Here is a 14,669-nt window from a genome sequence, read left to right as displayed (position 1 = left end):
CCAGCTCCGTCCATACCCGCACCGTGTGGGACCCTCAGCTCCGCAGAGCTGTCGCCTCTTTTGGGCATTAGGCAGGATCTCCCACACTCTAGTGTTTCCATTAGGTTTAAATGAATACTCATAGTTGCTCCAGGTTCTCTGGCTTACAGTCATTGCCACATCTGTATCACATCTAAATCTCGTTCTGACGCTAGCTCTGTCTCTTTGGCTGCCTTTTTATCCTGCCTAGTACGCTACAATTTTTTTTAAGTTGAAGCTAGGCATGATGTGAAGAGCAGCAAGAACTCAGGTGATGTGCACACCACCCCCCTTTTATTTTGTTTCTGTTTGGCCCTTTGGAGACCATCTTGGCTATCTCTGCTTGACCTGTGACTGCTGTATAGACCAGGCTGTCTGCAAACCTGCAGTGGAGTCCTCTGCCTCTGCCTCCCTAGAGCTAGGATTGGATGTGTGAGCCACCATACCTGCTCTCTAATAGTCTTCCTGTAAGGCATCCTGTGAATCTGGCTAGGCACGGGGTGTGACTCCGTGTAACTACGGAGAGCTAGATGGGCAAAGTCCCCCAGCGTCTTCGTTTCTCCCTCGGCGGCATATCGACCCTCATGCCCTTAACTCCTCCTCAGGTGTGCTGGCTTTAGTCCACAGCTGCTGCAGTGGGGCCCTGTTGGTGTAGTTTTCAGGTGTGGTGGGTGGGCCACTACCCTGCAATTTTCTAATTAAATTCCAGTCTTCTAAAGGAGCCTGTGTCCCCAGGCTGGAATCATCATATGTGTTTTCCCTTAGGTTTTTTTTTTTTCTTCCAGTCCTGTCAGGTGAGGTAGGAAGGCCAGCCCTGAGAAGTGTCTGTTCCCTGAGTGAGCCTTTTCCTTTGGAGAGCAGCCTTAGTTACGGAGCAGCTTGGGGTGCCAGTTGTGCATCCCCTCCCTGCTATAGCCATCAGGGTATTTATTGGTCTTCACTTTGAGGACCTGGCGGGGCCTCCTCAGACTGGCTCTTGGTGTTCTGTCCATCCGTGGTCTCCATTGCTTCTGTTTGTGAGCCCTGTGGCTTCTGCTCTGTAAGTGTGTGTCAGCCTCAGTGCTCTGGGTCTGTCATAATCTCTAGAACTTTTGATAAAGGTGCAACCTCCGTTTTTTTTTGATTGCTCCAAGATAAGGCTTAGTTTGTAAAGTTGTTGAAGTTGTTCTTCTTTCAAGAACCCGGGAGTGATGATGTCTGAGCTCTGCACATGCTAGAGTTGTCATGGGACGGCCATCTGGTTTTATCGTGGTTTTTCATTTGGAGTGTGAAAGCATCCTTGCTGTGCTTCTTTGAGTGGAGAAGGATTTTGCACACTGGAATCAGAGGCTCCTTTCTCTGCGTCATCAAGGCTCTCAGCTGTGCCTGTATCAGATGCTGTTAAACCAGCAGAGTGGGTCGTGCAGAGGGCCCCAAATGGCTTGCCTAATAACCTTAGACAAGGTCTTCAGCTTCCAGCCCCACCCCACAGAGGAGGAAAGGAAAAGGAGGGAGGGAGGAGAGAGGGAGGGAGGGAAGGAAGGAAGGAAGGAAGGAAGGAAGGAAGGAAGGGAGGAAGGAAGGGAGGAAGGAAGGAAGGAGAGTGGCAGGCAGAGAAGGAAGGAAAGAGAGGACCATATAGATATAGAACTGGTTTTATTTGTTGCTTTTTCTCCAAGGATGGGCTTTTAGGAGTCCACAGGTTGCTTTAGGTGGCCATAAAATCCAGTTGCATATCTGTAGCTCTTTCCCTTTCCACTGTGATGACCTTTGTGCTGGTGATGTGTAAGCTCTGGAGGGAAAACTGCTTCCAGGTTAGCATGACAGACAGCCTGGCTGGGATGCTGATAATGGCTGTTTGCTGCACTGCCAGGAGCCTCAGTCATGAGTAGTCCAACCCATTTACAAATGTCTGCAGCAAAACAGTAAACATAATTGAATTACATCTTGTCCCTTTGTGCACATACCTTTTAAATGTTCTATAGATGAAAATAACTGAGCGGGGGAGAAGTGACAGGTTTGTTTGAGCTGCACCAGTAGCTTTTCCATGGAGAACCACTTTTCCTTGAAGGACTGAGAGCCAAAGTATACTATTTAATCATGGGCACTTAGCAGGCATTTTCCTGGAAATGCACAAAGTTCACTTGACACTCTAAGGGAAATGACCACAGTATTGATGAGCAGCCAGATCTTGAGCTTTGAAGAGAAGGATTTTGAAAACTTGGATTTACCACTGTGAGAGTCGTACTATGTAATGACTTTTGTCTGAGATCAGTGGAAATATTAAGAAAAGTAATTTTTTGGTATTATATAATGAAATTGACTAACAATTTGAAGACATGCATAACCTAGTATGCCATGTATTTCTGATGACTAATTTATACTACTCTGTGTATGGATAAATGGTTCACTAAAAGTTTAAGATATGCCCATGAACTATAATCTAAAAGTACAAAAGGTTCATCAGCGTAGTTTCAGATTCTCTGTCACAACTGTCGGAGCTGGGGAGATAGCTCAGTTGGTGGTGCTTGCCAAGCGAGCATGAAGGCATAGGTTTGGATACCCAGCACCCACATACAGAGTTGGACATGGTAGCATATTTTTGTAACCCCAGCACCAGGAGAAAGAAGACAGGAGGATCCCTGGGGCTTTTTGGCCTGCTCTCAGTCAGTTGGTGAACTTGAGGTTCAGTGAGAGACCCTGCCTCAAAAAATAAGGAACAATCAAGGAAAACAATAGTGAATGCTGGCATCTACACACACATGTCCCTGTGTATGTATGTAACACACACACACACATCAGATATAAACAGAAAAAAGTCCCTTGTCCCATTTTAAGAGGGTTTCATAGAGTATCTAAAGTTGTCTGGAAGAGCCGTTCTAAGTATCCCTTGCTATCCCAGCAGCGTATCTGAGCAGAGCTAGCTCAGGGGTTCTCATCTTTCCCGACGCTGCCGCCCTTTAATGCAGTTCCTCTTGGGACCCCAACCACATTATTATCATTACTACTTCATAGCTATAATTTTGCTACTGTTATGAATCATAATGTAAATTTCTGTGTTTCTTGATGGCCTAGGAGACCCCTGTCCAAGCACTGGGTCGTGACCCACAGGTTGAGAAGCCCTGAGCTCAGGTTCTTCAGTTTCTGTAGTGAGGACAGCACACAGACTGAACTCAGCAGGTGGAATGCAGACATTAAGAGACGCTTGCAGGATGGAGAAAGGGCGCCGTATCACGGCCTTCTTGATAGTTCAGAAAATGATACTGATTTTTGTTTGTTTTCATAAAAATTATTTCAGCGGATGAACTGTTTAAACAAGTCAAAATGTTTCTGGAATTTCTAGTTTTCCAAATATGGTAAACATGGGCAAATATAATTTACTTAAGCAAGAATTCTTTGAGAGTCTCCCATTTTCAAGGTGCGAAGGCATCCTTCAGCTAAGGCGCGGAAGCCTAGCAATGTGCAGTTTCCACATTCTTGGGCTAAGGATACAAGTGAGGGCCATGGGCGTGCTAGTCTCTCTCTCTCTCTCTCTCTCTCTCTCTCTCTCTCTCTCTCTCTCTCTCTCTCTCTCTGTCTCTCTCTCTTTTAAGGTTCATTTATTTATTATGTATACAGTATTGTGTCTGCTTGCAGGCCAAAAGAGGGCACCAGATCTCATTACAGATGGTTGTGAGCCACCATGTGGTTGCTGGGAACTGAACTCAGGACCTTTGGAAGAGCAGGCAGTGCTCTTAACCACTGAGCCATCTCCCCAGCCCAGCTAGGTAGTCATTCTGTCATAACTGCATGCCCATCCCTACATTCAGTATTTGCTAGGGGAGTCCTATCAACCTGGTGCTTTAGGATTTGAAGAATCCTTAATATATTTTTGGTTGAAGTTAAAATCTGTGGGTGAGCTGAGAGCCTGCCTCATGCTGGCCTGTTTATGGCTCAGGCTCTAGAGAGGCCTCTTAGTTCTAGCCATTGTCTACGAACTTGTGACTTTCCTGACTTGGGGTAAATGGTTCCTATCAGCTGGGGATTCGAGTACCTCGGGTCCCAGAGACAGTTTTCAGACACTGGTCATGCACAGAACGTGTCAAAAGTGCCGGCTCCTCGAGTAAATAAACCACCCACCTTGCTTGTGTGGGCTGCTCCAGGCGTATTCTCACACGATGTCCTTTTATCCTTATGGCTCTGGTCTAGACTGTTCTTAGGTCGATTGAGCTAATGTTTAATATCCTAAGATCAGGCAGTGACCTGTGTTCCAGAAATATCATTCCAAGACTAGAGTCACCCATCAGCACGCTTTCAGGGCTGTATAAAAAATAGGCCTGAGGTTGATTTTGATTTGTGTGTTTTAAGGGATTAAATAGCTCATAATGCTAAAAGGAAAAGTTGAAGTGGCTGGGAACCGTATAAACTGTTTCACAGGAGACTCAATCTGTCAAGTACTTAAGTTGCTTGCCGGAACGGTAATCACAGATGTTTAAAAATACTGTTTTATAAATATCTAAGTAACCAGAAATATGTTTTTGTTTAGATTTCAGTAATAGTCAAGTACTATGTTACTTAAAAAAACAAAACAAAATGAAACAAAAGTACTATGTTTATAGAAATAAGATTTGAAACGAAGGGGAAAAAAATTAAGACCTGAGGGTGTGTATGTGTATGGAGGGGGTATGTGGCTCAGTGGCTCTGCTGTGGAGACATGCTTAGTGTGTATGAGGCCCTGGGTTCAATCCCTGGCACCACCAACATACACAAGCAAAAAACCTTTTAAAACTACAGGCTAGGAAAAGGCATGGCTCCTTTGGTTTTTTTTGTTTTTTGTTTTTAATTTTAAGGAAGTGAAAAAGTCTGTGGTTTCCTCAGTTAAATCCAGCACAGAGTAGGTATGTGCATGGATTTACTCCCAAGATGGCCTGGATGTCAACAGCCCTGGCCTACTATGCTCCTTCCCATATGTTACTTTGGTGGGATGACCTATTATATAGTGGACTCTATGGAGAAATTTATGCAACACATTTTAGCTAAGTTTTTTTTATATATTTTTCTTCATGAATTGGAGATTTTTGCCAGTCCATCCACATTAGAGTCTTACAGGTTTTTTTTCTTAACTTATTTTTTCTCTTATTTCTTTATGTATTACTTACACAGTGTTCAGCCTCCATGCCTGCAGGCCAGAAGAGGGCACCATATCTCATTACAGATGGTTGTGAGGTACCATGTGGTTGCTGGGAATTGAACTCAGGACCTCCAAAGAGCAGTCAGTGCTCTTAACCTCTGAGCCATCTCTCCAGCCCCTTCTCTTAACTTATTAAAAGCCATTTTCAGAAATGAAAAGTACAGAGTTGTCCTTCAAAATTTTTAGCTTCTTTGAATAGCAAATGTCTTTTTAAAATAAATTTTAGAATTTAAAATTTTAAATAAATTAGTTTATTCTAACTAACCAGAAAGTATCTTATTCTGTATCTTCTTGCAGTGTTTTTATAGTTCATACTTTTAATGTTGGCACCTGTAGACGTCTTTGCATTTGTGAGTAAACCATGTATAATTTTTGCTTGACTTTGTTACTTTTTTGTCACTATGGTAAAAGACCATGACCAGGGCAATTTATAGAAGAAAGAGTTTATTTGTGCTTATAGTTCCAGAACGTTAGAGTCCGCAATGGCAGAACAGGCTTGGCAGCAGGAGTCACAAGCACCAGGCAGAGAGAGCAGATTAGCAATGGCAGGGGTCTTTAAACTCTCAAAGCCCACCTCCAGTGACGTATTTCCTCCCACAAGTCCACGCCTCCTAAGCTATCCCAGAGAGTACCACCAACTGGAGGCCAAGCATTCATATGTTCAAGATTATGGAGGACATCTCTCTCAGACCACCAATGCTCCGTGTCAGAAAGTGTACGTGAATGTTGTTATCTTTAGTTTAGGGGAGCTAGAACCTGCCATTGGACCTCTAAAGTTAAGAGTTGTTGATCCCACTTTACACTTTAGTCCTAGTGAGAAGCCTGCAGAAGCAGGAACAAAAGAATCATCTGAGGTTGGCCAGACATGGGGGTACATGCCTTTAATCCTAGCACTTGGAGGCAGAGGCAAGCAGATCTCTGTCAACTGTAGACCAGCCTGGTACGCACAGTAAGTCCCGGGTCTACTGGGGCCATACAGTGAGACCCTGTCTTTAAAAGTGCACTTATGGTAGAATTTTAAAATGGGAGCTGGAACTAAACAGAAAAATTAAGGGACCATTCTGGATGCTGATGGAGATGGAGTGCTTCTTTAGGGAATGACAGGCTCTGAAGCAATCCAGAGGAAGGGAACACTCCGTGATTTCTTGGCTTACTCCCTCTCCCTTCCATGTTACTGTGTCCATAACCACCAAGAAGCCTAGGACTCTGTCTTCTGTGAGGTTGCCTTTGAGTGTTCTAAGTGTTTGGTCTTTGTCTACCTTTATGAGTATGAGTACGTTTTAAAGATTTATTTTTAACTATGTATAGGTGTTTGTGTTTATGAGCACAGGTGTCCAAGAGACCAAAGGCACTGGATCTTCTGGAACTGGAATGACAAGTGGTTGTGAGCCATCATCATGGGTGTTGGAAGTCCAATTCACACTCTTTAATAGCCGAGTAATCTTTCCAGTCCCCAAGTGCAGATGTGTTTATCCCAAGAAATAAATCAGGTCTCCCTTGTAAAAGCCACGGGGGAGGGGGGTGCTTCAGGTCAGTTAATTTTCTAATTTAAACCCTTGCCCAGGCATTTTATTCATGTTAAACTTGGCCTCCAGAGGCCGACTTTCTATTTTGTGCCGACCTGGTTATTAGTAATGATAGGCCTCTCCACAGCCTGGCAAGATTCGCCCTTTGAACTGTTGTGTAAGCCCACTGTGCAGTTCTTGCTGCATCCTCCACTGTTTATAATTCATAAATTACAGTCCATGAGGAGCTGCCCCACAACCCTCCCTGTTTTAAGCCCATGGTGGAGCGGTACATATTTATTTCCTAGGATGCCTGGTGGGTGGGATGAGCATTTGTGTTGACTCGCCCCTCCCCGTTACTTTTCTCTCTTTTCCCCCTCTACGCCTCTTCTTTGTCCCTCTGTTCTTTGGTCACTGCATTGCTGAATGTTTAGTATGTGGTCTGGTAACAAATAAATATTCATTTAATCATAGCCTTCTCGTCCCAAGATACTGTCCCTGAAGAGGTTTCCACGATGTCTGGAGTAACAATAGCACTGACTTTGCTGCTGTCAGCCTGGCCGAGGTCAAGCCCGTGTCCTGGTGTGACAGAGAGGACTAGCTGAACCCTCTCGCTGCTGTGCGTCTTAAGTCTCACACTGTAGAAGTCTCCATCTCCAGCCCTTTGAAGGCGTATGGGTGACTTCATGGGGTGACATCATATGGGTGCTGCCCAGCAGTTTACCCAGCTCCTCCCTCATCATGGGTACTGCTTGTGCTTCTACCCATCTTGTTTTGTTACCATCCTCACACCAGGAGATGAAGACCACCATCCAAGGACAGCCTTCTAGTTTCCTGAGGCAAGAAGAAATACTGTCTCTACAAGTGTTTATTAGCAGCTCGTAGTTTTAGAATTTGCTTTCCAGTTTGCTTTGTATTCTTCTCAACTCTTTGTCCCAATGAATGTTTTTGGTTCTTCTGAAACCTTTGAGGTAGGCGCTGTTAGGAGGAAACTAAGGCAGCAGGCTGAACGCCTCAGCCTAGATCATGTGGGTGGTGAGTGGCAGGGCCGGGAGCCTGTGTCTCCGCATCCAGCACTGTGAATTTTCACCATGACACTGTGCCCTTATCATTGCAGACGATTCTGTAGTCAGGAGTTACACGTGACTAAAAACACCTTTAAAAGACCACATTCTTCCAGAATAATAAAGGATGCCGTGTGTGGCGTGTTACTTAAGAAGAAAAATAACAAACTGAGAAAGGCAATCCACTGTACTTAGGCCTAGGATTTCCCTGAGTGAAGCATTCCAGAACGTGTGGGCCTGGACAGTCCTGGCGGCGCTCCAGTAGCCACAGCGCTAACCCACTAGTCACTGAGTGAGTGCGCTGTTTTGCAATAGCACCCCCACGCTGGTCCAGAAGTAATACATGGAGCAAACAATAACATGATGGGGTGCTGTCTTAAATGGTCAGCTGTAGGGGAACTCAGATAAGTGCTAGTGAAGTGATGTCACGTGACGTCACATGCATATGCTTGTGACGGAGAGCCAAACCTTGTCTTTTCTGAGGAGGGACTGCTTTGGCATCAGCCTGGGAAACAGAGGACATATGATCCGTCTAGAGACAGACAAGTGTACGCGTGTCACTGCCATGCATGTGTCCTGCATACATCTGTGCACACGTCTGCACCCTAGTCTCAGACATTTCCAAGAAGGCAGTCGCGTGTTGTGGCTCCTAGGAGAACACGTGTGTGGTACTCTTGGAAAGCAGTGTGTTCATCCAGGCTGTCCAGAGCAGTCTTCAGTCTTTTGTTTTTCCTTCCTCTCTTGGGATGCTGGGAATTGAACCTGGAACCGTGCACTCCTGGGGACTGCTCTACCGCTGAGCACCAATGGTAGACCAGAAGTCTGAAGTCTTATGGCGCTCTTTTCACTTAGGAAGAGTTACTTGGTTTGCTTTATCACTATAGAAACAATGCAAGCAAGAGATAAAGTCCTCAGAATAGCAGTGCTTATCCAAGTATAGCCTGGGACCCTTCCAGGGAGGCTGTGATGTCGGAGTGATCTCATAGCAGCCACACGGTGTTATCTGCCCTCTTTGTGTTCCTTCTCTCCTGAGACTACAGACTGCAAGTCTGCACAGACGTTCAGCGGTCCACTGTAAAGCCGAGCACTGTAGAGCAGGGCAAACTGTGTATGTGTGTGGGGGGGTGGTACTAGTTCCCTTTCACCGTTGTAGGTTTGTTTTGGAAAATATAGTTTTTATCATATATTGTTCATTTTAATGTGTAATTAGTTTGTTTTAATTACTTTTTAAATGAATTAACAGGTATTTATAAAATTTCTGTTGTAACTTCTGATGTGGTTTTTGCCATAGATACTGCTCACATCAAAGTTCTTTTATATCCTCAGTCATCTTTAAAAACATAATGGAATTTGAGACTCCATGTTTTATATCCACTGAAATACACTATCTCCTTGACTTTTGAAGCTTGGCACTTAATCTCTCTGAGACTGCAGTAAAATGGAGTGATACCTCGCTTGTAAAACGATTAAATGGCTCCATACTCAGAAGCTTCTGTTGCACATGGAACAGCAGGCATTTGATATGGGGTAGCCTCTCCACACTGTTAGTTCTCTGTGGCTCCAGGCACTGACTGAAGCATTGTTAAAGAAGTTTTCCTTGGGTCAGTAATGATCAATACTGTTAAGGTATAAAAACAAAGTTCTTGAGAGAAACAGAATTGGATTTTTTTCACTTTCGTTTGGATTCGCTGACAACAGTGGTTGCTGATCAATGGTCAGGGTGTAGATTCTGAAGGGAGCTAGAGATGCTGACTAACTTGAGTTACCTTTCAAACTCCCCTGCTGCTGGACCACCTGACCCTCATCCCTTATCCAGGGTCTGCTCTGCCGTGGTGACAGTGAATAAGGAAGCAGACATCATGACAAAGCCCCATAGAGATTGTGCTATGTCAAGGCTCCAGCATCTAAGCCTCAGGGTCCAAACAGTCCACCTTCGCCAACATCCGTTTCAGTCCCTGCTTTTCTTGTGGAGAAACTGCGGCCCAAAGAAACTATTTCCTCACAGATGGTCACCGTCATATTAGTCTCATCAGGATGGATCCACAATTCCTTGATTTATAGTAGAAAGAATACCAGGCTTGCAATCAGAAAGACTGTCCTCAGAATTATTCTAAGCTACAATTGGTTGTCGGTTAGTGGCCAGTATACTTAAATCTCTCATCCTGAGGGCCTTGTTTGTAAAGCAGAGATGGAGGCATCTGGTTAGTTGCTTGTCAGTTCATAGTGACCCAATTACCAAACATAGGCTACTCAGGAGAGGAGAGATTCTTTTGGACCACCGCTTCTGTGGGTTACATCCAAAGTTGACTGTTTCCACGTGTGTGGACCAAAAGTCATGACAACGGAAGCTGTTCCTGTCACAGTAGATAGAGAAGAGACAAGACAGAAACGATCCAGGGATAATAAACTCCCAATGCCCCACTCTGGGTAACTTGTATCTTCTAGCCAGATCCTATCTCCTAGGGCTTCCACAATGCTCGCCAAAACAGTGTCGTGATCTAGGCACAAAGCGTTATAATCATGTGCCTGGCAGGGTGGTTACATACTCAGACCGTCACGCTACCAAGTAGGTGAGGCACTGCGCAAAGGTACTAATGACACTTGGATTTCAGTCAGTCCAGCGTTTCCGCCCTTTGTCTGTGAGGCCCGCAGCAGGCACGTCCTTGGAAAGCAGTCACTTTGCCCACGCCAGAGGCTCTCCCTCGTCAATGCTGTGCTTTGTAGCTTTGTAACGTTGTCTTTTTTTTCTGTCATTTTAGGACAACCCAGAACCCTGCAGGACCTGTGCCGAATTAAAATTCGACAGTGTATAGGCCTTCAAAACCTGAAGCTGCTTGATGAACTACCAATTGCCAAGGTCATGAAAGACTACTTAAAACACAAATTTGATGATATCTGATATACCTGGACTGTGAACAAGATTAAGAGTTATTCCAGATACTTAAGAGGCTTTGGGCCTTGCACAAAGTATATCCTATGCAATTTCTGATTTGCTGTGAAGTCAGAAGGCAGGTATACACTTTTAGGGTTTTTGTTTGGTTGGTTTTCATTTTAGGGGAGGGATTTTTATATATATACATATATATATATAAACACACACACCACACGCTTGAAGGTCTTAATTTGGTTTTTTGGTCCAAGTCTATGAGGTCCAAGCCTTTCTATACAATAATGCATTTAGAAAAATTGTTTTTCCTAAATGCACCAACACAGGCAGGTTTAAAGTGGAAGTTTTTCCCCTTTAATGCTCCGGTTTCATTGGTGAACAAGGTACTAAGAAACCAGTAGAACACTTGTCAAGTTTGGAGGTCTCGGGCTCACCCAGCAGATCCTGGGTGACGCTGGAAAATTCCCGACGAAGAAACTTACAGCGATACTATCACCTCATTCATTTTTAATGAGTACAGATGAGCTGTTTAAAAATTCTTTTTTCTCTTCTAATTAATGTAGCTTTCCAATGAAAAAAAAAAAAACCAGTACCTCTGCTTCCTTTTGGTGTGCGCTTATTTTTAAATTATTCTTTTTAAGCAACTGTAGGACACTACTCTGAGACATTGTGTTTCAAGTCCTCTCTCTCTTGTTGAACTGTACTTTTAAAAACGAGATTAACGGGGAACAGAATTAACTTTTTAAAGCCAGTGTCTTCTGTTTTTTTTTTAAAAAACAGTGCCTATTGTGCAAATCTCTCTGTGTAGTTTCTCGGTCTCTCACCCGTCCTGTTCCGCGCCGGCCTCCTCGCAGCCCTCCACGCAGGACTACCCCTTCCGTTCCCACCGCAGACCCACAGTGTGTCACCTCAACCTCCATTTTAAGTTTTGGTTTTCATTTCATATTAAGGAACCAATTTCATATCCTGGTGATACAGTGTTCCCTAGAAATAGCCCACATTCTTGCTAAACCATTTGATTTTAGTGATTAAATAATTTGGGGTAGTTTCATGGTGGTTTTTTGACCCCCTTCCTGGTAATATGTATACATTTATATTTTAAGGGTAAAAATCTCTAATGGGCACTCTTTTGTGAGCCTGGCAAATTGCTGGTATGCTAATTAAATATTTCCTGTTTGGAAGGTAGGTACAGTAAAGCTATTCAAGACAAATGTGTTATTTTCTGAGTTGGTTGGGCAAGATAAACCCGGATGTGGTGAAGTACCAGTAGCAAGGGAGAAGGTCCCGTAGGCACAAGGCATCAGGGATGTGCCCCCGACACGTGCTCACTGCTTCATTTGTCATTATGTTAGTGTGAAGAGATCCTTTCCAAGTGCCCCATGTCATTCTTAGTGCCGTGACAAATTTTTAAAATATTTATAACTGTTGATAAATTTGCTATCAGAAGTTTGCAAGGTAAGGGCTTCTCCTTTCTTGTCTGCCAGTTTGGGGGCACTAAGCATAAAACTCTTTTACCCCAAAATGTGAAACTCAGCTTCACCGAGTTCAGGCCAACAGTACTGTTTTTTAAGCCCAGAGTTTGTCATTTTGGCTGCAAAGTAGCTGTGCCATCAGAACATGGAATCTGCGTACACCTAGATGGTGCACAGACTCCTGAACAGGCAGCTTGGGCAAGAAAGATGATTCAGGGACTCGCTAGTGTGGCCCATAGACTCAGCAAGCTAGGGAGCACACAACCAGAGTTAGAGCTGGCCCCTAAGTAGAGCTGGGAACCCAGTGGACAGGCCTGGCTGTTTGCTGTGACCTTGTCTGGAAGGTCATCTCCATGGAGATCCCCCCTGCGAAGACGGCTGTGCAGCCCTGTTCTCATTCTTTATTCAGGACCCAGATCAAGGCTGGAGACTCATGAACAGCCTGAGGAACACAAAGTGACCAGTTACCTGAGTGTAACTCCTGTTAGAGCCCCGAGCCCAGCAAGGGAAGTGGAGGGAGGGAGCCTGGAGTCTGCACTCTGAGCTGCCATGTTAGTGTCCCAGTTGCACAGGACTCATGTGTGTGCGTGTGTGTGTGTGTGTGTGTGTGTGTGTGTGTGCGTGTGTGTGCTTCTGTGCGTGTGTGTGTAAGTGTTTGTTAATTTATTCAGCAAGTTAATGACACTCATTCCCCAGCCGTGCAGAGGGTTCTGAACCAAGCCATGAGATTGAGTCAGGGAATCCCAAGTGAAAAGATCATATTAAGGCGAATTCTTTGTTCTGTGTGCTGCTGTGATTTCAGAAAAAAAAAAAAATTATGAGCGCTCTTCCTGAAATTGAAAATTCTATTTAATGAAGAAGTGTATAATTCCATTATTTATTGTTTGAGATTTGATTTATCTGGACGCGTAAAAGAATGTTCTTTGTTTATTAACGGGCCCAAGACATACACTGTATCTTATGGTGACTGGACGGCTGTATAGTGGCCCTGATGACATCAGGTCTGCACTTGACTTTGATTATCCAAGAAACGGTCTCTGGCCACGAGGAGAGAAAAACAAGCGTTTTCAGAAGGTTGGCCTATTGGCTATTCCAGAATCTTGACTCAAAATTTGCCACTGATTCTTTTGTGTTTCTTTTGAAATGTGTTATTTAAGCCTATTCCGAAAACTTTATAAAATGCATTTGGCAAATACACCAAAGAAACCAGCTCATAAAAGATTATGATCATTAATGAACTGCAAACCTCATCTTTTGCAAACAAGGGTGTTTCTTTGTAAATATTTGTGTTTATAAATGTACAGCAGAGTAAGAGTGGTTTTTTTAGATTATTTAATTCCCATATTTCTAAACTATTTACTACAGAATAACCCGTGCTCATTAGTTTGGATGACTTGATTGTTTGTTTTTTTTAATTCATTATCAGTCATGCTTGGAACAACGTTTCGCTGGAGAAGGCAGCATTGTGGCAGTGGCGGGAGTCACTTTTGGAGCATGAGGGAGTCTAGACTCACACCCTCGTAAGACACAAGAAAGTGTAGCTTAATAACCAGAGTGGACCATACGAAAGCACCTCTAACTTCCCTACTGAATCACTCGTTAGCCCAGGATGGGATTGGGACAAGGCCGTTTGCCCACAAATTTAGCTTTCATGTAACTCCCAGTGTGTTGTATCATAATATATTCTGTTCTTTCTTTGTAATGTAAGTTTTGCTTTGGGTCAATTTGAATTAAAAAAAAAATCTTAAATCTGGTTTCAAAAAAAAAAAAACATACTGGATTTGTGTTTTCTTTCTACTCAGCCTTAACTTCTCAACACCTCCAGGTGTTTAGTAAAATGAAATCAAGCTGTCTTCTTCATCAGCATGTTCTGTCACCAGTGACTGGGTAAGACAATGATTTCTAAAACAGCTCCATATTTCAAGCCATTTCTTATCTTCCCTTTTATTTGTTTACTTTTTAGTATTTTGAACCTTCAGGAGTCTGTTCCCTCCTGCAGTGTGGCTCCTGGGGGTCATGAGGCTTGGCTACAAAACCCTTAATCTTCTGGACCCCTCACTGCTGCCTTCTCCTTTTAAAGTGCATTCTGTGACTACAAACAAGGAAAGGCCTCGGCCTTGAGGGTGTCTGTTGTAAGGAGGCGCTTGTTGGTTCCCAGCCGCTCAGCCCCGAAATAATCACACAGAAACTGTATTATTTAAATCACTGCTTAGCCCATTAGCTCTCATTCCTATTGGCTAACTTTTACATCTTAATTTAACCCATTTCTAGTAATCTGTGTATCGCCGTGTGGCTGTGCCTTACCGGGTAAAGTTTCAGCACATCTGTCTCTGGCGGGGCACATGGCTTCTCCCTGACTCTGCCTTCTTCCTCCCAGCATTCAGTTTAGTTTTCCCCACCTACCTACCTCTATTCCCTGCGCAGGTCCAGGAGAGTGTCTTTATTCACCAGTGGTATTCACAGCAGATAGAGGGGAATCCCACATCAGGTGTCGTTCCACCATGAAGGCTTCGTGAGTCACTGTCACCCTCTGCCACGTCTTGATTAGGAAGACAGGTTCATTAGCTGCTTCTC

At 44.0% G+C, this 14,669-nt stretch overlaps 1 protein-coding gene across 2 annotated transcripts in view; it reads left to right on the top strand.

The window, feature by feature from the left end:
• The window catches only part of Asb7 (ankyrin repeat and SOCS box containing 7), a 50,440-nt gene extending 36,596 nt beyond the window's left edge, over nt 1–13,844 (top strand). For both annotated transcript variants that reach the window (XM_038314029.1, XM_038314028.1), the window contains exon 6: nt 10,496–13,844. In XM_038314029.1, the coding sequence (XP_038169957.1) occupies nt 10,496–10,635 (140 nt within the window). In that variant the 3' untranslated portion in view covers nt 10,636–13,844. The remainder of the gene's footprint in view (nt 1–10,495) is intronic.
• Nucleotides 13,845–14,669: the final 825 nt, after the last annotated feature.

The sequence above is a fragment of the Arvicola amphibius genome, chromosome 12 (assembly GCF_903992535.2).
Source record: "Arvicola amphibius chromosome 12, mArvAmp1.2, whole genome shotgun sequence".
Taxonomy (NCBI): Eukaryota; Metazoa; Chordata; class Mammalia; order Rodentia; family Cricetidae; genus Arvicola; species Arvicola amphibius.
The sequence above is the reverse complement of the archived record's forward strand: the minus strand, read 5'-3'. Positions and strand labels throughout refer to the sequence as shown.